The 22,848-nt window shown below is 32.9% G+C and overlaps 2 protein-coding genes across 3 annotated transcripts; both read left to right on the forward strand.

Moving 5' to 3' along the window:
* Nucleotides 1-2,947: 2,947 nt before the first annotated feature.
* Nucleotides 2,948-9,011, forward strand: LOC129976539 (uncharacterized). Of its 2 annotated transcripts, none has more exons than XM_056090163.1 (3): nucleotides 2,948-3,100; nucleotides 6,861-7,019; nucleotides 8,734-9,011. In XM_056090163.1, the coding sequence occupies exons 1-3, from the start codon at nucleotides 3,008-3,010 to the stop codon at nucleotides 8,923-8,925; spliced, it is 444 nt and encodes a 147-aa protein (XP_055946138.1). In that variant the 5' UTR covers nucleotides 2,948-3,007; the 3' UTR covers nucleotides 8,926-9,011. The 2 variants fall into 2 exon arrangements, with proteins under 2 accessions (XP_055946138.1, XP_055946139.1); XM_056090164.1 differs by lacking the exon at nucleotides 2,948-3,100 and adding an exon at nucleotides 3,347-3,456.
* Nucleotides 9,012-15,417: 6,406 nt separating this feature from the next.
* Nucleotides 15,418-22,299, forward strand: LOC129976377 (uncharacterized). The gene is made up of 3 exons (XM_056089910.1): nucleotides 15,418-15,599; nucleotides 18,024-18,140; nucleotides 21,904-22,299. The coding sequence occupies exons 1-3, from the start codon at nucleotides 15,483-15,485 to the stop codon at nucleotides 22,204-22,206; spliced, it is 537 nt and encodes a 178-aa protein (XP_055945885.1). The 5' UTR covers nucleotides 15,418-15,482; the 3' UTR covers nucleotides 22,207-22,299.
* The last annotated feature ends 549 nt before the right edge of the window (nucleotides 22,300-22,848 follow it).

Genomic DNA, 22,848 nt, shown 5'->3' on the forward strand with positions numbered 1-22,848 from the left:
TTGATAGAAATCTACAAATTTGATGCATACATTTGATTTCACTTAAAATTTGATAGAAATCTACAAATTTGATGCATACATTTGATTTCACTTAAAATTTGATAGAAATCTACAAATTTGATACATTTGATGCATACATTTGATTTCACTCAAAATTTGATAGAAATCTACAAATTTGATACATTTGATGCATACATTTGATTTCACTCAAAATTTGATAGAAATCTACAAATTTGATACATTTGATGCATACATTTGATTTCACTCAAAATTTGATAGAAATCTACAAATTTGATACATTTGATGCATACATTTGATTTCACTCAAAATTTGATAGAAATCTACAAATTTGATACATTTGATGCATACATTTGATTTCACTCAAAATTTGATAGAAATCTACAAATTTGATGTAAAGCTCATATACCATATTTAATCATACTAGCTTGGAGAAATAATTGAATGATTGTGTTCACAAATCGGCAGACAATTATTCTTAAACTATGTTTTTTGGCTTAGAGAAGTCTAAAACAAGGAAAGTCGTCAAAATTTCGAGTTTGATTATTTTTTTTCGACGATTACATTCATTTTCATTTTTTATACTTTGCATACGAGAAAAAGAAAAATAACCTTATGCTATACAGCTTTTATTTTATTTTCACACATTTGAGTGAAGGAATAATATTTCTTTTACTTAATCATTTCAAGTAATCCATAAACTATAGACTTGAATCATAAGGAAAACTCGTTATGACTACAATCCTTGAAAGTACAACAAAATTGGACTGTCAAAGCTAGTCTAAGATAAGAATGAATTATAATCTCTTAGAGTGACTTATCTAGAATTTAATACAAACTAGCGATAGTGATCTCCCCTAAACTTTCTCGCATAAACATTAGTAAAATGTTATCCAACAGAATGAATTGCATACTATTGATGTACAAAAATTTGGAAATACTAACTTTTTAGGTGATTTTCCCGTTTTTTCTGAATTTTTGGCAAGGTTACCTTTGAAGATTATTCTCGGGCTTACGGTTAGTCAGCCATCTAACTCTCCCACCCGCCACGAAGGCACACGGATTTAAATCATAAAAACTGAATGACCGGACCGCCGCAACAGCAACATTGGTGGGAACTGTGGTTGAGTCCTAAAAGCCGTCACCGGCCACGGTACAACCCTCCCCGAAGGAAGTACGTCCCGTCATCGATGGGAGGAGTCAGATCCCCCACCTATTAGTGTACCCTCCAGGGTGGCGAAATCCAACCACCATGCCGGAAGCATCTCATCCTCATTTCGAGGTGCCACCCGGGGGGGGGGGGGAGGTCAGGCTTACGGTTAATAGTATACGAAAATCAAATTTATGCTTTGAAAGCGTTTTTCCCAACCGATTGAAAGAAATATTTCAGCAACATAATTACTTTTAGAAACATAACATGTTTAGCAACATTTAGCTCTATACTTATAGCAACATAATTATATATCAAATTTGATGTATTTAAACCATTGCGTTTTTGAGCTATTGCATTTACACGTTTCTGAAAGTTTCAGACCGAAAGTCAATCAACCCATTGTTAGATTTGTCTCAAAATTTGCAGTTGTATACACTATAAATGTTCATTTTATGTACCAAATTTTATCTATCTAACTGTTTTCGTTTTGTAGTTAGGTTAACTTTTATTAGGACATCCGAATAGATTTTGCTCAAAATTTGACAGAAATCTACAAGTTTGATTTGAAGACCGTATACCAAATTCATCCATCTAGCTCAAAACGTTTTTGATTTACCTTTGTCACAGACAGACACACATTTTTCAAAAATGTGGTTTTTGAATTCAGATAGGTTCTAAAGTAGAGATTCGTCAAAATCTGGTACTCTAATTTTTAGAGGTTTACTGTATTTTCTTTGTATTTCATATACGAGAAAATAACAGTGAAAATAAACTGATTAATGCTTTCTTAAAAGTCAATTTCTATTGTTGTTGTTACCTGCGGCATTCGCCATAGACAAACCCGCTGACCAAGTCAGCGATTTCAAGCCGAGTTTGTGCTGTAGCTTCTATGGGTAAAGGCCCATGAAGGCAGGTCTGACTTATAGCTCATATGATGATGACACTCACACGCTCAACCCAATTTCAGAGGGGTGGCTCTTTCACACACCTCAAAGATAGAGCACAGGGAAGAACAATGATGCCTGAACTAGTACTCGAACCCGGGACGCCCGGATCACAGAGAAGGCATGCTAACCTTAGACCAAGACGCCGGCGTTAATTTCGATTAGCAAAATAAATTAATCACTAAGCAAACTCGAAATATTTGAAATTTTTATTACGAAGAATGCTCGAAATTGGCGATACTGGTCCTCATGCTGTTGTTGTTTCTTATGGCACTTGCCACGGACAAGCCCGCTGTTCAAAGACAGTCGATTTAAGCCTAAGGGGGAGCGCCTCTTGTTTTTATCGTAAAGCCAACTTGGGCCAAGAGTACGACTTGACTATTCACGCATCACTCATTCGCTTGCACAACCCCTTTTTACAAGAGGGCACATTCACACATCTCACATATAGAAGAGGAAGAACAACCACGCCCAAAACGGGGCTCGAACCAGGGACGCCCATATCAGAACCCCTAGATCAGGACGCCGGCGTAAATTTCGATCAGTAAAATAAATTAATCACTAAGCTAACTCGAAATATTTGGAATTTTTATTACGAAGCATGCTTGAAATTGGCGAGAATGGTCCTCATTCAAGCTGTATTCATACGAGGCCAAGTATTTCGCGCAACGGAATGCCACGCCTACCTCAGTAACATCACATGATCTCAAGGGGACAATAGCAAATAGTTGTCTCATCGAAGCAACTAACTGCCATTGTTCCATTTCGATCACGTGATCTTTCTGAAGTAAGCATGACTTTCTATTGCTCACAATAGTTGGCCTCTTGGGAACACTGCTTTAGCTAGTGTATAAAATGATCGCATTTCCAAGAGCGATTATTGGTTGCCAAAATGAGTTGTTTATGTCCACTAAAATTACAACGCAGTAGATTATTTAGAAGTAATAGACCTCGAATTGGGCAGGAATCAATTGATGACGACAGCGTAAGTATTTTTATCGAAACGTTTCATCATTTAAAAATGAGATTACTTCGAATCAAAATAATAATTTGGATGTTTGGTATGTATGATTATTTTAACTTGTATGTAAACACGTTTGTAAATGTAAATGATTTGGCATTCATATTTATTACAGTTGATATGCATATGATAACATTCAAATTTATATATTTTATTATGATGCAATCATTTTTAATTGCTTTAGTTTTTAAATGTATAATGCATTCTGAAGTAATAACTAAATAGTACATTGAACATGTTTTGTCTTCTTTTTTCTATACTTAAAAACTTGCATTGGATAATATAGCAGAAATTAGAATTGAAATCGCATGCATTCTGAAGTAATAATTATATTGTGCATTGAATATATTTTGCTTTTTTTATATATATTTTAAAATTCGCAATAGATGATATAGCATAAATTATAATTTAAACCATTTCATAACGTCTGTAGTCAATAGATTTCGTAACTCATCAAAACGTGTACTGTCATTGAATGTAAATAAATTGTTAAACAATTAGCATCTAGACAAAATGTAAGTGTAATGGAGACTAAATATTAATTTTCCAAGAAAAATTTTTTCTTAATACTATGTTGCTTAATTGCAAATGCACAGAATAATTGTAAAGACTTTTGCTGATTATAAAAAAGTGTTGTAGTTAAAAAAAATATTATAATTTGGTATATGGTTGTTCCAATATATTATAAACGTATTCATAAAGTTTCTAATAAAATTACTTGCGTGAGCAAATGTCAATATAAGTATTCTTTAAAACTCGAAGAATATGAAGGAGGTATTCCAACTATCACCAAGCATTGTCCAACATTTCGGCTGTAGCACTAGACTCAGAATTTGTTATAATTGTCAATATCTTCAACTACCCAAAATGCTCTATTATTTATGTAACTAGAAAAGAATAGTTAAGATACTAGTAAGTTAATAAAGAATAGTTAAGTTACAAAAATAAAATAAAAAAACTAGTAGAGTAATATTGGATAAGCGTGGACGTCTTTGGCCCTATTTTCACCATGCCTTCGTTGACGCTATTTTGATAACAATCAAATATAAAATCTGTATTTCTAAATTAATTGCACCATCTATCATACTAAAAACAATTTAACATAACTATGGCATAATAAAAAAAAATTACTGTATTATATTCAATTGTTTATTTTATTTTATTTTTTTTGGTAATTAAGGAAAAACATTGAGAGCACTTTGTATTCTTAGTACCATTGCGAGAAACATTAATTTTTTTTTTATAGAATGGAGACAGGGACATTTATAGTAGAATTTGACATAAGCCTTTTAAACATAACGGAAAAAATGGTGGAGCATCTCTTGTTAAAATGCGGATCTTCCAATTCATTCCTATTTATAGCATCGTCTATATTGATTTTTAAGCACAGCCATCTTATCTATCTTAATTTTTGAAAAAATTTAAGGAAAATATAACATTATATTTTTTAAATCGGAGCGCTCTAACAGAATGATTTCATATTGAGAGCCTCAATCATTTCATCACTATGTAAATTAGTGAACAGATGATTAAAAATTATTTTAAGTATCATAACTTTTTAGCACTCATTTTTCAACTTTTTTAAATTTAGTTAAAATGAAAAGAAAAACTAAAAAAAAAAATACTGCTATATAGATGATTGCAATAGAAATATAAATTAAAATATCCAATTCAAATATTGCTCTAAAGTATCGGAATAATGAAAATCCATACATGTTCTGCTAAATAAATTTGAAAAAGACTTAATATGTGTATCTGAATACTTAAAAAGTATTATTGGACTAAGTGTTGTAATTATCATTAATCGAAGCTTAATTATTTAAAAGGTGGAATTTACTAATTTTTAAAATAAGCTTGCAAGATATTATAAACAAAATATTATAACAAAAAGGACTGCATTAAAAAATGCATCTATTAAATCATAGGCTTAAAGTGATTAGCTTATCGAATTTTAAACCAATATCCAATAATTCATGATGCATTATCGGATAATGGATTAAAAATTTTTCCGTTAATTCATATTTGTCGTTCAAATAGTCGCATGATTGAATCATTTTGACAAAATACTCAACCACTCAAAGAAATAAATGCTTTGGTTATTGATTTTACATTTTATATAAAGATTAAGTTTACTTGTAATAATTGCCATGATTAAAAATTGATAATTATTTTTTTTCCAGGCCGATTATTTTGAATTCATAGATTAAAATCGTTTATCTTCTATTTTCTTGAAAAGTTACTTAACTCCGAGAATTACAAACAACATATTAAAACACCATAGCTTTATTTTCAGACTCTACAATAAAGATATCTCGATACTTTTTCTGAAATAAAAAACTAATTTCTTTAATAAAAGGCACTGATGAAATAATTCTAAACAAACCATAATATCTGCGTGTTAGTGAATATTTATAATCTTCCTTTAAAGCGTTTTCATGCCCTTTCATTTAAAAATAAAAAATATATAATGCTTAGAAACATGAGTGTAAAATTCGAATTCGCCGAACTTTAGTTATTCGAATATTCTACAAGAAGAAACATATGCGGTAACGAATTTTCCTGGTGAAAACGGGAACAATCTGACTTGGTTATCCTGGAACAGTGATACTTCAGATACGGAAAATGTAAATGTTATTCTCATCGTTATTAAGTAATTCGTTAAAAATAAATATCATTATTTTTCGAATAAATCATTGTAATCATTTATAAAATTTTCTTTTGTTTGTACGGATCATGTCTGGTTCTAATTAATCTAGATATATAGGAAATTTACCATATCCAGCACTAATAATATCGCGATTGTTGCATTGTCTTTTTAAGGTAAATGAGAATTCAATACTAGAGTTTTGGCGAAAATATGAATTTTTTTATCAATATTTTTAATTTTTGGAGAATTCAAAACCGTTTGGAACTTGTTTAATCTTTTTTTATTTTTATCTTTGCATCTTATACGTTTTAATGATATTTTACAACTACCACTGCTATTTTCTCAAATTCTAAAGTTCTGTAAAATCTACCAAAGAAGATTCATAAATTATAAACTAATGCATTCTTGTTTGTTTAGAATAATAGTTTCTCTATTCTGCAATTCTTGAATATTAGAATAAGCAATTTTTTCATTAAAACAAATATGGTTATTTTGATGTTAAATAATGAAAATAAACTCTAAAATAATTTATCAATTGAAAAACAATATTCAAAGATAAGATTAAACTAACTTTTTTCTTAGCTCAGAAATTAGATAATATAAATTATAATAATATTTATGTTTATTCTTGCTTTGTAACCTTTTTTAGACTTCAGCCCTGTTTACGTGGTTTAGTTCTGTGGTAAAGAAGCGACTGTCTTTAATTTTTTAAATGCATTCTTAGTCACAAAAAAAAGCACCATTTTTTAAAAAAAAGTTATTTAATTAAATTTTAAATTACCCTTTCCGCTTCTAATTTAATCGTTTTTATATTTCGTAGGAGTTTTTATTTTCTTCTTCAAAATTTCAAAAATATACTTATTTTATAAGAATTTTTTAAAATTTATTTCGAACTCAGTCACATTTGTACAGTGTATTTAGTGGACAATAAATTCTGTCTTGTAACCAATGAGTGCTAAATGATTTGGATGAAACTTATATTTATGCAACTATTTATCAAGTTAAATATAAGTAGATTTTTAACTTTTTTTTATTTCTATATATAAAATGTAGTTTTATATGAATTTTTCTTTTCAGACAGATAACATTTGTCTTGTGAGAGTTTCGACAATAGTGGGTTTCCTTTTCCTTGTAAGCGGCCTAATCATGGTGGTATCTTCATACATTAAAAATAGCAGTTATGATATGGAAATTGCTCTGGCCTTCATTGTCGGCACCTGCCTTGTTTTCTCAATTGTTAGTATATCTGTCTTTAGGTGTCATTTTGATTTAAATATTTATATACGTATAATCTCGATTATGTGAAACTCCTTTAAGCAGTGGTATCTTTCAACCAAAGTCAAATTAATTTTCATTTTTACTTTCTCGTATATACAGTATAAAGTGTGGTTCGCAGCAGAGTAACAAGACTACAAGAGAAAAGTAATTACTCGTGTCCCGTAGCTTTCACCACAAAAGAAAGTATTGTAATCGTTAGAATATTCGAACTCGAGATTTTGACGAATCTCCGCGTTTTAAACCTTACTAAGTACGAAAAACACATGATTGGAAAATATTTGTCTGTCTGTGAAAAAAATAATTTAAAACTGCTTTGACCTGGATGGTTGAAATTTGATATACGGTCTTTATATCAAATTTGTAGGTTTCTATCAATTTTCGAGCAAAATCTATTAAAAGAAAATCTGTCAAACTGTTTGAACATAAACTAACTCGATAATTACGAAATAACGAGTTATATATCTAATTTTATCTATCTATAAACCAACGATGTCTTGATCATTTTTCAATCGGTACTTTCAGAAGTATGTAAATATGATAAATCAAATACTCTGACTTAAATATATCAAATCTGATATGGGATTTCGTAACTACAACTGTATTATGTCAAATTTCGGTTTCAGTCATATGAGAAGATTGCGTATAAACACAAACCGCATTCCAAAGATTACTCGCCAAAAAATTCGCCAAGGATCACACGATAGATTCTGTAAAAGGCTAATTCAAGCCAAAAGGTTAATAATTCGTTCCTATTTAACGCTAATGTCTTGAAAGACGTTCTCTTGCCATACTCAAGGTTCGTTTTTTTTTTGGGGGGGGATGGATAAAAACTTTATTAGAGATTATAAGAATGTTTTGGGGAAACATTGATTTGTAATTGCTTTCATTTTCAACCTGGCTATTCTAATTTAACAATGTTTATCTGCTTGTATATTATCTTCAAATTCCAGCATTATGTGAGAAGCTGCATACATAACGAGAAATTCGTTTAAATCGTTAGATAGTTAAGTATTGGATCGTGATTTTTATTAAGACTTTTAATTAAATATGATTAAAACTTATTGAGGAAATTATTTTCATTGTCTTTGGAGCATATTATTTCACAGAAACCATTTTTAAATATTGTGAAATTTTATAAATAAGACCTTCAATGGTTTTTCTTGCATCTATTACTTTACTTTTAATAAATTTTTAGAAATGTTTTAAAGCCTTTTTTACATTCTTTCTAATACTGTAACTATGCGATTTATACTCATGGCTTTGGGACAATTCTAAAAACATTTTTTGACATCATTGCTGCTATGTGATTAAAAGGAGATTTTAGAAATAAATATTTGACATGTTTATTTTTACGGTCACAACGACAAATTGCTAAGGAATGAAAATCGCCAACATGGCGATTGCCATCTCGGCGGCGTAATCGGAAATTCGCTATTTAAATCCATTACCTTGAGGTTCTTTACGTAACCTGAAAAACGTAAACACGGGGCTGTAAAAATATACAAGTAACCAAGTTACAAACAAAATATTATGCTATGACGTTTTTGATCAGAGGTTCGAGTCACCTTTCAATGGCTTGCAGGGTTTTTTGATTATTCAGAAAAGACGCAAATCCTTTGCTATTGTCCTTGTTGTTTCACTTTTCCTGCTTAATTTTGTTTTCCTCCCACAGGTCTTAGGCTATATTTTCCGTTTTTGGTGGAAAATGAGAACTCGAAGGAAAGAAGCTCCTGATGAAGAATTCGACACGGTTGGTGATTATTTTAGGGACATCTTTTGCCTTCCACCAAATTTTCGAGGAGAGCGGACGGAGCCAGAAGGCAGCTCTGAAGAAGTTGCCCCAGATATAGTGACTTCCTGTTGAAGATAGTTTTTAATACTTTTAAGCTTTGTTTTATCTGACTGATAAATTATTCAGACTTGCAATGTTTTTTAAACTGAGAATAAAGAAATTTTAATGATTCTTAAATGCAATGCATTCCTTAGAAATTTGTGCTTTTAGACCGAAGAAGCATGATAGTGTTTCAAGTTTACTTTTAAATATTGCTCTAATTATGAACATTGATAATGTGCACACAAACACAAAGGTCTTAAGGAAAAGACTTGTGGGAAGAAAAAATAAAAATAAGCAGGAAAATAAAGTCTGTCAATCTCAATAACAGGCAACGGTACTTTATCCTACAAGAAATAATGAAGGACAAGCGGCAAAACATAGTAGAATCAACAGTACATGCGCAAACAAATCGTAAAAAGATAAATCTCCAAACTGAGAATTCTATCCACTACTTTCCGCCTTAAATCTCTCTCGGTTTTATCGTATCTATGAAACGGTAACGAATATTCTAGAAGAAACGCTAGATCTCGAGTCTTAATGGAGATCTCAATCTTCCTGTCATTCAGAAACTTCCTTTCATTGTTCCAAGTTACAAAACTCTTCACCAATTTGGTGTCTTGACCGCTAGTTATTGATGCCCTATCCATACCACAGCTATTAGGATAACTGTACAGGTCTCTTCCTTGCTATGAGAGTAACCTCTCCGAGAAGCAACATCACAGATTCTTAACAGAAGTTGCTCTTAAACTATCCATGCATTCAGGAGAGGAGTTTGAAAGTTCTATTAATATTTTCACATCAAACATTTATTCTATTCAGACAAGTTGGCTCAGTATGGCCAGATATGGCTTTTGTGCCATAAAACACCACAAAACCAAAAATCTATTCAGACAAGCGTAAGAGTACTTGGAAAATTTTAAGGGGTGTTACTTTTATTATATTCGTTCTGGGTGGCCCCATCTGAAGTTTGGCATTCATTCAGAAGAATCAGACTAAAGATATAACTAAAACATGTGAAGAACTAGATATTAAACATACTCACTAAATGTTATCTAAAATTTAAACTTATGCCATATTCGGAAAATCAAAGGGGTCAGAAGATTATCTGTTGGATTGTATTTTTATATGCAGGCAAATGGAATGACTTAAATAAATGAAATTCGGTACGAAGCTCTTGTGAATACAGTTTCGACTTTATCTTAAGTTCCGAATTTAATCAGTCGAAAATACATTTTCAATTTTCTAGTTTCTGTTTATTAGCATCTGATGCACATTTTAATGTTCAATAACACCTAAAAAATCGCCAAATATCGCATGCTAGATTTGATAAAATTGCTAAATTCAAACCAAGACCGATGTCTCTTAACTATTGATTATCAATATCATGCAATTATATACATAATACATTAATGCATTTTTTATTATATCATAAAGCACACAACTCGTATGTGTGGGAATCTGAAAATAAAAATGTACGTCTATATTTTTATGCGGAGAAAAGGGGGTGATGGGGATATCATCTTTATTAAAGAGCATGCGAAAAAGTTTTGGAGACACCCCTTCCACTAGTTTCATCTTGTATCCATCAACAAGTTAGATAATTTATTCATTTGCACAGGATGGTATTTTGCTATGTGCTTATACTGTTCGTTTCAGTATCGTAAGATTAGCAGATTTCAATGATTTTACTTCGGTAAGGGGTGAAATGCGAAAGGAGGAGCGCATTTCGAGAATTCTTTTACCTTAATTTCTGTTTCTTTAGATATTTTTTCATTCAGTGTTTTTCCCACATGTATGTGATCATCGTATTGTTCCTATGTGCTGTTTTAACTTAAAATTGCGTATTGAATGCTTATATGGTTATTCAAGTGACAAAAAACTTTCAGGAGTGGCCGAAGAATAGTTTATATGATATCATTAAATGTGATCGAGATTATCTATTGATGTTAATCTCAAAATGTTATTTAAAAAATTCAATAACAAATGAAAAAAGGTTTTAATCTAAAAAATTATTATTTTGTAAAAAAAATGTGAATTAGCAAATTTTAAAAACATAAATTGCCCATTTTTTTCATCATAATTTAATGTTATTGCCCATTAAAGTAAATAAAAATTTCTCTAAAAATTTTTGTTGATAATCAATATATTTAGCGGAAATATTACTGGTTATCCGCAGGTTTTACGCCTCGCAAGTTTGCGGACAATCAGAGTTCACTTTATTGTTATATGTAAACATCTCCTCCTTTTATCTTTCCTCTTATTGCTATTTTTGATTAAATAAACACATTCTGACACATACGAAAAAGCTCTGAGGATTTTCGAATCCGAAAACGAACAGTAAATATGCTTTTGTGAAGAAGCGAATTATTGTAAAATATTGTGCACTATAGTAACATCCTTTGGGTAACCCTTAACTGGAGAAGTGCGGTCTACGAGACCGCATTTCATTTACACTCAAATTAAATTTTCTAATGAATGTATTAGTATAAAAACACTGCTTCATAATAGGATCAGTAAATTGGATGATATTTCAGGGCCCAAATTTTAGCGCTATCTGCTAAGCCTTGTTTATCACTGGGGCACTAGCAGGGAGGTGCGGTCTTAGAGACCGCGCTTAAAGAAATAACTGAATTATTTTAAAAGACATCAGATGAAATCGGTTGAAGAAGTGAACGTGTATTGAAGATCACAAAACAAGAAGCTACGGGGTCAATCCATTCAATTGAGCTAAAAATAGAATAGGGGTGACCGAAAATACATCGATAGCGGTTTCACAGACCGCACGTCCCCAGTTTAGGGTTAAATTGTATTAAATCGTTGAGCTAACATTATCATACTGTACCAGACATTTGTTCCGATTTCAAAATACATGAAGAATGGTAGAAAATAACCGAGACTAAATGACTAAAATGAATGACTAAACGACGAAAATGATATTTCAACAAGCATTACCGGCAAACATGATTTTGACTAATGACGTTATTATTAGCATTTATAAAACACTTATATGGGACGAATATTCAGTGAAATAGAGGTCATAATTCTCATGCATGATTAAATAAATATAATGATAATTCAATATGCCCTTCTCTGTAAATATGATTTTAATCCAAGATATTAGTATTAGCATTCAGAAAATTTAAATATGAAACGAATATTCAGTTTAATAGGACTGTAATTCGAGAGTATTATGAAATATCCAACACCTAAACCGAATCTATACCTAAACAAGCCTCCCCCATATTAGCTGGCACAAGCGCATTTTAATTAAAATGATCATCAATTTTAACACGCATATGACTCAAATAACCGTAAACATTCGAAATCTGGTTCTCAATGGGTATTAAGGATCAAAATGAAGATGAATTTAATTTACTTCGATCAACACTCCGTTTTGAAATGATATATTCGAATAGACATTGCAATTTGAAACCAAGGTTTGATGATGAAGATGTCACTTGAGCTGACAATTCCTTCCCTCAAGCTTTATTTCCCACTCTAGTAGAAGGATGATTGACCCTCCACAACTTTAAACCTCATCAAATTGGTATATATAGTAAATATTTCAGCGAATTGCATCTCGAATATTTGAATCTTCGGTCTTCAAGCCAATATTGTTTCGGGGCAATCATTGCTTTAATAAATTGGCGAGTTTCATAATGGACATGAAATATCAAAGTAAATATGAGTTTAATTTATTTCGATTAATACTCCATTTTAAAGGATATTTTGGAACTAAACATGCAGATTGAAACTATGGTAGGATGATGAAGATGTCATATGAGCTAACAATTCCTTCGGTCAACCTTTACTTCCCATACTAGTAAAAAGATTTTTCATCTTTTATATCAAATTTAAATCGCATTATGTTCGTATATACAGCAAATATTACATCGAATTGTATCTCGAATATTTGAACCTTCTGTCCATAAGACAAAATTGCTCCGTGGTAATCACAGCTTTCATAAAATGAAGAGGTTCGTAAGTGAATTCGTAATGGGTGTGAAAGATCAAAATAGGAAAAAGAATAGAATAGTTTCGATTAACGTTCAGTTTTGAAGAATTATTTTAAAACAGCAATTTTAAACCATGATTAGTTAATGAAAATGACACGTTAAAACTCACTATTCCTTTCTTGAGATTACCTCTTTATACACTTAAAAGGACGTTTGCTCCTTGATATAATATTTAACCTTCATTAAGCCCGTATATACGGCAGATCTTTCCTGGAATAAGATCTCGAATCCTTGACTTCCGGTCTTCAAGCTGATATTATCTCAAGGAAATGGCTGTCCTAATTAAAGAATGAGATTCATATTTGAATAAATATTTCCTCGGATTACCTCTCTACACTCATATTTGATCCTTAATATAAGATTTAATCTTCATGAAGCCCGTATACACGATGGATCTTTTTTCGAAGGGGCTTTTGAATCATGGACTTTCCAGTCTTGAAACTGGTATTATCTATGGAAATGGCTGATGGTGATGTCGTGTCCGCGTTACCACGGAAAGGGATTGAAGCAGCTTCTGAGGGCAAAGACCCCTAAGCACCCTAGGCAGAAGTCTGACTTCTAGCTCATATGAAGATGAAACGCACACACATTCGCTTGCACAACCCCGTTTTACAGGGGGGCACATTCACACACCTCACAGATAGAACACAGAACAACCATGCCAGAACTGGGACTCGAACCCAGGACGGCCACATCACAAGGAAGACGCGCTACCCCTATGCCAGGACGCCGGCATGGAAATGGCTGTCCTAATATAATGATGAGATTCGGACCTGAATAAATCTTTCCTCAGATTTACTCGCTACTCACAAAGATGACATTTGATTCTCAATATAAGATTTAACCTTCATGAAGCCCGTATACACGGCGGATCTTTCGTCAAATGGGCTCTCGAATCATGGACCTTCCAGTCTTCAAGCTGATATTATCCAGGGAAATGGCTGCCCTAATATAATGATGAGATTCGGACCTGAATAACTCTTTCCTCAGATTTACTCGCTACTCACAAAGATGACATTTGATTCTCAATATAAGATTTAACCTTCATGAAGCCCGTATACACGGCGGATCTTTCGTTAAATGGGCTCTCGAATCATGGACCTTCCAGTCTTCAAGCTGATATTATCCAGGGAAATGGCTGCCCTAATATAATGATGAGATTCGGACCTGAATAACTCTTTCCTCAGATTTACTCGCTACTCACAAAGATGACATTTGATTCTCAATATAAGATTTAACCTTCATGAAGCCCGTATACACGGCGGATCTTTCGTTAAATGGGCTCTCGAATCATGGACCTTCCAGTCTTCAAGCTGATATTATCCAGGGAAATGGCTGCCCTAATATAATGATGAGATTCGGACCTGAATAACTCTTTCCTCAGATTTACTCGCTACACACAAAGATGACATTTGATTCTCAATATAAGATTTAACCTTCATGAAGCCCGTATACATGGCGGATGCTTCGTCAAATAGGCTCTCGAATCATGGACCTTCCAGTCTTCAAGCTGATATTACCCATGGAAATGGCTGCCCTAATATAATGATGAGATTTAGACCTGAATAAATCTTTCATCAGATTTACTTGCTACACGCAAAGATGACATTTGATTCTCAATATAAGATATAACTTTCATCAAGCCCATATACACGGCGGATCTTTCGTCGAATGGGCTATCGCATCGTTGATTTTCGGGTCTTCAAGCCCATATTATCGTATGAAAATCGCTGTACTATTAAAATAATGAGATTTATACTTCAATAAATCCTACTACTTGCAAAAAAAGTCATTTGACAAAAATATCAGTTATAATATAAAACACTCTCATGTACCGAAAACGATGGCCAGAACGATATTATCAGTATTCTCTTTCTGATACGATGGACGGCATTGTGGTCTCATTTATTTAAACATAAAAAATACTAAAGATCCAAATCATTATGATCTCCTTTATTTAAACATGAAAAATATTAATTATGCAAGCCATTTTGGTCTGATTTATTTAAACATAAAAAATACTAAAGATCCAAGTAATTGTAAAGTCATTAATTGAAACATGGATGAATATTAGAGATTCAAGAGTTTTTCCTACTGATATCAAGTTATTTTGGTCTCAGTTGTTTGAACATAAATAGAAATGAGAGATTCAAGATATCTACTCAGAAGCTATTGTGGTCTCATTTATTTAAATATGAAATTAATAATGTAGATTCAAGAGGTTGGTCTAATACCTCCGAAACATTGTGAGGACCTTTATCTAAACATGCATAAAAAGACAGTAATTCAAAAATTCAATCTACTAATGCTTAGAAGCTATGTTATCTGATATATTTAAAGATGAAAAATATTAAAGAATAAATAGATTTTTCTTCTACCACCAAGTTAATGAGATCTTTCTCTCAAACATAGTTGGACAATAGATATTCAAATAAGATTTTTACTAATGGCAACATATCAAGAATTTTCCCTCAATAAAAGTCTCACCGGATTAACGAAAATTGCATTTGTTAATTCCTTGGCATTCTTAATTCTTTTATTTTAAGTTTTTATTTCATATCGGACAGGAATATGAATAGAGCTGCAGAATTCATGAACAGTTTGGTCGTACCTCGCTCGCTCAGAGGGGCTATTAGAAACTATATTATACATCGACGATCGGGTTATCAAGAAATCGGAGCAGAACCCGTAAGTACTACTTCATCAATAGTTTTATATTTTTGTTATTTGAAACACTGATGGTTGAGCGTTAATTTAGTTTCCATAGGTTCTATTCAAAATTCTCAACTTTCTCGTAAACAAAGTGTGAAAGTCGAGCACGAGACCTTAACAAAACTGTCATGTCTACAGACTCCTCCCTTCCTAAAGTAATACATTTTTGGTATTTTGTCTACCTATGAACACTATAACCCAAAACCGCTTTGAACGAGATGTTTAAAATTTGATATATAGAACTACTACCATATTTGTATATTTTATATCGAATTTTAAAGGAAATCCATTCACAGGAAATATGTCTATATGGATAGGTAAAAAACGCGAAGGGACAAATGAAACTTGATACCATCTAAAATGTGGATACTAATCGAATTTTGTACCAAATCTGGCAGATGGTTAAGTCTATCTGTTTATACTCGCTCGCATGTAAACGCAATAACACGAAAGAGATGGCCATAATGCTATTAAATTCGGCGCATTATCCTGCGACAACTGTATTTTCATATCGAATTTTGGTGTTAATCGGCCACCAAAAAGCGTCCAAAAACATTTTCGCGAAATATTCTGCAAAAAACGCTATAATCACGTCAACGATCGGTATTTGGCAATTATTTTTCTCCAATGCCATGAGAAGTAATCACGGCCTTGCCCGAGGTCCACAATTTTAAGGGGAGGAAAATGGATAAGGCCTTTACGACATAATATGCAAGAAAACTTTGGAATGAACATTCCTGCTTTGTTTTTCGTATTCTCGTGTAAGAAAATCTTATTGTTATCTGAAAGTATTAGCGACCAGATTTCCTTGTATCTTTATATTCATGTTTATCCAGTGTGAGTAGCATGTATTCTGGTAACAGTATACATACTATCTTAACGACTGGACTAAACAACTGAATAGATCTTTGTGCCAAAATTATCACTCAATACCAATGTTTTAGTCAAATCTCTCAATATATTGCGTAAGCTCATATTTACGTGAAGAAATTAACTCCAAAATATAGAGCTATAAAGATGAAACGTAATGATGGGATCCTATCCTTGGGACAAGACTTATTTTTAAACTTACTAACCAGTCGGTTAATGGAAGGATCCATGATACTTCTCAGTTCCTTTCATTATTTGTTGACTGCAACTAACAGCCTAAAAGCAAGGGGAAATGCTTCTAGTTGTAGTCCAGTGTTTTCTGCATTGAGCTCTTAAGCTTCATCAATCTACTTGTTTCCAGGTAGGTTATGTTATTCGAAATATTGCACACGTGGTACTCCTTTTATTTATAAGTATTTTGTGCTGTGCATAAGCAACTTGGCGTAAATAAACTCCAATATTTAGACGTAGCAGCAAGAAGCAACATGGCGTCTTTGATTTATGCATACTGAATGTCTTCTAAACAATGTTCTTCTCCGGTGGGTTAAATACTCGGTCTTAATTTTTAAAAATGGATTTCGTTTCAATGAACTGGAAGCTTTATACTTTAATTTTACCCTTATGCGAACTCGTCTTTGACAACTCGTTATCTTCAAACACTCATCGCTTTCCATTAAAAAATATACTCCAAAACTGCGGTTTTCAAATGTATCTAGATGGTGAAATCGAATATTTGACAACTCCAGTATTTCTTTATTGTCTAATAACGATAGATTTCGTGACCTTGAAAATCAATCGCGTGTTAGCATTTTGATTTATTAAACTTAATCTTTTTTTTTCTGAATACGCGTGTCAATGAAATTTTGTATTCTGAAAAACGGCGTTACGAAAAATACTACTAACGGTTTTGATACAAATACACTAATTTCAGTCGCCAAACTCGTTGCATTTTTAAGTTGTATATGTATACGAAGAAGCATTCAAAATTTTATTCCTCTCGGTGAAAACCCATACATAAATATTCAACCGGTTCAAGAGGTGTAGTCCTCTTGTACTCTAATTGTTCTCTCTACGAACAGCAAAAAACGAGCGAATCGTATAAAACGCATTCAGTCTAGTTTAATTTAACTTGTAGTTTCCGAAATTCATCAGTTTTATATAACAGCATGCGAAAGTTGTACTGCAAATATGCAGGTTGTATAGAATTCAAATACTTGTCATCATATGATGTGGTAAAAACATGAAGTGAACTGGTGGTCCAATAGTGCTTTGCATAATTTTAAATACGATCTGTATAACTGCTTACGAAAAAAAAATTGAAGTTTGCAAAATAGAAGCAACTTAAAGGAAGCATTCAAAATTTGGGAATATAAAATTGTTTTTTCACCCCCGTTGTATTTAATTTCCACGATGAAGTAGTATTCCATATGCCATCTATATCATACTGAAATTGAGTTAAATTGCATATCTCCACTTCTTAATCAAGACAGAATCTTGTATCAATCTAATAATAAAACCTCTTTATTTCAGGATGCTAGTATTTGGATAAAACTCGTCATTTATCTGGGAACTGCAGTTGTCATTGCATTGTCAATAGTCTCCTTCTGCAACGGTTATGTGGTCATCCCTGCTATAACGATGTCGGTGGTAAGTATATGCCAGATTTTGCAAGGAATAATTGCTTCGATAAAGCATTAATCGCTTTAAAAAAAACTAGGCTTAAACAAACTTTAAAACAATGTGACGTATTGTATTCAAATATGTCGCTTATAGCCTTGTTAAGTACAACTAAATGATACAGATGACCATTTGAAAACGTTGTATTAATAAAATTCCTCGAAGATACATGACCTAACCTGAGATTTCCCGTTGATCTTTGGCATAATTTATTTTCTTGGTTTTTACTTTCTTGTACGTCTAGTATAAAGTACAGTGGTCGTCAAACATTCGAACTCCAAATTTTTACCAATTTCCTCGTTTTAAATCTTTCCCCGAGTTCGAAAAATGCTTTTTTGGAAAAATGTCAGTTTATCTGTGACAAAGATAAATCAAAACTGTTTTGAGCTAGACGATTTAAATTTATTACACTGCATTTACATCAAACTTGCACACTTCTATCAAATTCTGAGCAAAATCGGTTCTTATGTCTGTCTTCCCGGCTGTTGGAATATAAGTTAACACAACTCCGAAACCAAGAGAGCTAGATCGATAAAATTCAGCACTCGCATTTAGTGTTGACACTTACGAAATTTTGAGCCAATCCAAAACAGAGTACTGTCTATCGGTTATTATTTTCAGAAACATCTAAACGCGATAATTCAAAACGCATTGACTTAAATGTATAGAATTAACCATGGGATTTTGTAATTACAAGTGCACTTTAGTATTTTCGTTTCGATCAATATTAACGAGTCCAAAATATAAATTCGACTTTTGTATATTGCTATTAACCCATACTAGTGCTTAATCGCCAAATAACTCGCCATAGATTCTATGAAAGGGCTAAATTTCACATTAAAGTGGAATATTTCGTAACTATCGTACGAAAGCGCCATGAAAGGCGTTGTCTGCTACAACACAATTATTAGGAGTATGCCAACCCAACTATTCCCGTTGGATTTGCATTATATACTATCGGCATGTGAAACGCGATTTATTGGCTTGATTTCCTAGTTATTCCGAGCCCTTCAGTAACTTTAAGATAAAATCTTAGCAATGAAAAAAGACCATAGTTTATCGTGTGTACTCTGCCATAGAGAATTTCATGTAAAATAACTAAGGCATATGATTTAAATCGTCTGAGGTACCTTATCAAATCATAGGCCATGTAGCAGGCGTAAGCGGAATGTTTAGTCCATTGGGAGATAATTTGAAGTTTACATCTAAATGCCCTCTTGAAGCGTATAATTCCGGAAATGTAAAGTTACTTTGAATTGTTCATTGTAAAAGCAGAAGCTTCTCCTTGATGGTCATTGATGCCAAGCCTTTCATGTGAAATCTTCATAGCAACACTGTTTTTAAAGCGCAAATTATCTGGCTTCTCACAAATGGTAACAAAAAGCTCTTGTTAAACCTTCATGTGAAATTTAATCTTATCAGCTGATCACCAATAATTCAGTAGGGTTCAAGGATATTAAATAAGGGATCAAGTGCAATTCTACGAGTACAGTAATAAAATTTCTTAATCCGAAAATGTTATTTCTGTCGGTATCCGTTGGTTGTGATACTTATTTCTATACTTGAGTAATGCTCTTGTTAAGAATCTTCATGACTACAGTGTTCATGCTCTTACCCTGTTAATCTATCCGTTACCTCTTCACTTTCTCGTATGTGCTATAGAGAAATTATAGCAGTCGTCAAGAAATTGGGTTTCAGATTTTGATGAATCCTTTAGATCTCCATTATCTAAAACACAATTCTTGAAAATATTCGTCCGTCTGTCTGTGGCAAAGATAACTCGGACGATTTGAGCTAGATCGAAATTCGGTATGATCCATTTACAATTTCCAGATTTCCATCAAATTTTGAGTAAAATCTGTTCAGTGGAAGTCCTTCTATATAATAAGTTGACACAATAATTATCAAAACGAATTGTGCTAGATAAGATTCGGCTTGCAGATTTAACGTCTTTAGTGTTGATCCTTATCAAATTATCTACCATACCCGACTACGGGCTGACTATCAGCCTACTTTCAGGAATATGTTAACTCGATAATTCAAAAGCGCAGTAACTTAAAGAAATCAAATTTGGTATGAAAATTGCGACTATGAATGAGAATTGCGACTATAAATGCAGTTTTGCGTCAAATTTGTTTTAATTGGCTGAGAAAAACGTGTGTAAAATAGAAATTCATTTTTGGATACTATTGGTCTGTGTAACTTCTGTAGGCGTTTCAAGGACGCTCGTTTTCCCTACTCCTCACTTTCTCCTTCTCCGTTGCCATGGTTTCGACAAAGCCTGTTTTCTTCCAAACCAGTACGCTTCGAGAATACCTTACCTTCGGAATATCTTAACAGCTGCGTAAAGAAATGACAGTTATCTGCCTCAGCGTTGCGAGGCAGGCAACCAGTAATAACGAGGTAGAAAAGGAGACCTTGAACCGTTTATAGAAAATATAGACCATATTAGCATGCCAGTGATTTATCGCCATTAAACTCGATAATGATCATGCGATATATTCGGTAAAAATGCTTAATTCACTCAAGGTAATGTTTTGTAACTATTGTTTACCAATGCCATGCAAGGCATTCTTTGGCACGACAAATTTATTGGAGAGTATGCGAGAAAGTTCCATGGACTGAGTGTTTTCCAGAACACGATTTACAGCAGCAACCTTGGTTCGAAGATTAATTCATTTAGAACATGTCAATCTTTCCGCTTTCTGTAAGGTATCGGATACTTTGACTTCCTTGCGAGTTACAGTGGACTGTTTTGGCAAACGCGCCTGTTCTTTTAAGGTAGATTCCTATAGCAAGGCTATCTATGCGATGGTTCTCATAAGCAGAATTAGAGAATTTCTTCGCCGATCATGGCAGATGGAACCCAAAACCACCCTTCATTCAAAAGTGTATGCATGTGCGTAAAACGCTTTGACCATGTTATCTTGTAACTAGGATAATTAGAATAACTTTGTTCGTATTTTAACTGGCTTGTAATAAGTTGTATATGGCTCATCTAGCTCAAAGAGGTCGAGATGATGGAGCGGTTTGTGATTATTTTCTATCTTTCTTAATATTAAAGATGGAAAAATCCAATTATCTAAATTAGCGCTTTATTAAGACCAACTTTTGCATTTAAGGTTCTTCGATAACTGCCATATCTTGGAACTTAAGAGTTGTAAACACATTACTGTTTCTAACATCAAATTTATGGTGCCTGATAGTAACTTGGATATAAACGAATCTATTTTTGCCTACCAACTTGGGGAGAGAAATTTTTTTAGGTAGTTTCACATCAACCCAGTGCCGTGCATTAGGTACAGCATACTCTTGAAAAAATATCGCTTACTCTGGTATAGGCTCTGATTTAGGTTCTGTTTAAATATTTACCTCATCAGTTCATTTATCAATTGTTTCATATTGCAATTCCAGATGGAAAAAGTAGAAAACGATTTTAATGTTACTTCATTTCGTATAGTCTTCAAAATTGTTATTTAACCCTCTGCACTCGACTGTCTTCTATCGTTTACCATGCACTTCAGACGGTACATCATTTTGACATCTTACTTATTCTTAATTGTTTAAAATGCATACAGAATGTTACTTGTATATTCCTTTACACAGGCAAACTGAAAAAACGGATCCATGCATTAAGTGAATAATTATGCATCGAATCCCTTTTTCAAGTGAAGAGGGTTAATTTATGCGAATTTAACTTCGTTTTTAAACTTTGCATCTCTTCTCCTAACAGGTAGTGGCTTGTGCAGCATTGTTTTGGTTCCGCAACAGCGCAATATGGGCAACACTAATCGAATGCTCAAGAAGAACCTTCTGCTTTCCTTGTAATTATTTTGCGAGACCACCTCCTCCAGATGTGGAAGTCAGATACGAAAGACGATTGCAGAAGACGCTGTCCGAAAGGTCCACTGGAGATCGAGCTGATGCAGAGGTACAGACCGAACTTCACATCTCATCGGACGCATCCTCCGTATATGAAGATTGTGTCACATTCGATACAAATTCCACAAAAATGTCAAACAGCTTGCAAAGTTAATTTGTTTATCTTGAACTTTTACATTTTACATTGTTTAGGACGATTTTAAGTAAATTGATGCGACTATTGTAGTAGTTTTAATAAAACATTTTATACAAGAGAATTGTTGCAGTAAGTTTTTAAGTTCTCTCCAGGACTGTTTTGTATTGATGTCGCCTCTTCCACAAGATGAAAGCTATGTTGTACTGTATAGTAGCTGGTACAAATTTGGAATAATGAATTATGTTAGCACTTCACCGTCTCTATACAAATTAATCAGTCCTCGATGCAGTTTTGTTCCAACTCCCTCTTCTTGGAGAATATCCATTATCTTCTTGGAGAATATCCATTATCTTCTTGGAGAATATCCATTATCTTCTTGGAGAATATCCATTATCTTCTTGGAGAATATCCATTATCTTCTTGGAGAATATCCATTATCTTCTTGGAGAATATCCATTATCTTCTTGGAGAATATCCATTATCTTCTTGGAGAATATCCATTATCTTCTTGGAGAATATCCATTATCTTCTTGGAGAATATCCATTATCTTCTTGGAGAATATCCATTATCTTCTTGGAGAATATCCATTATCTTCTTGGAGAATATCCATTATCTTCTTGGAGAATATCCATTATCTTCTTGGAGAATATCCATTATCT

This window comes from Argiope bruennichi, chromosome 7, assembly GCF_947563725.1.
Source record: "Argiope bruennichi chromosome 7, qqArgBrue1.1, whole genome shotgun sequence".
Lineage (NCBI taxonomy): Eukaryota > Metazoa > Arthropoda > Arachnida > Araneae > Araneidae > Argiope > Argiope bruennichi.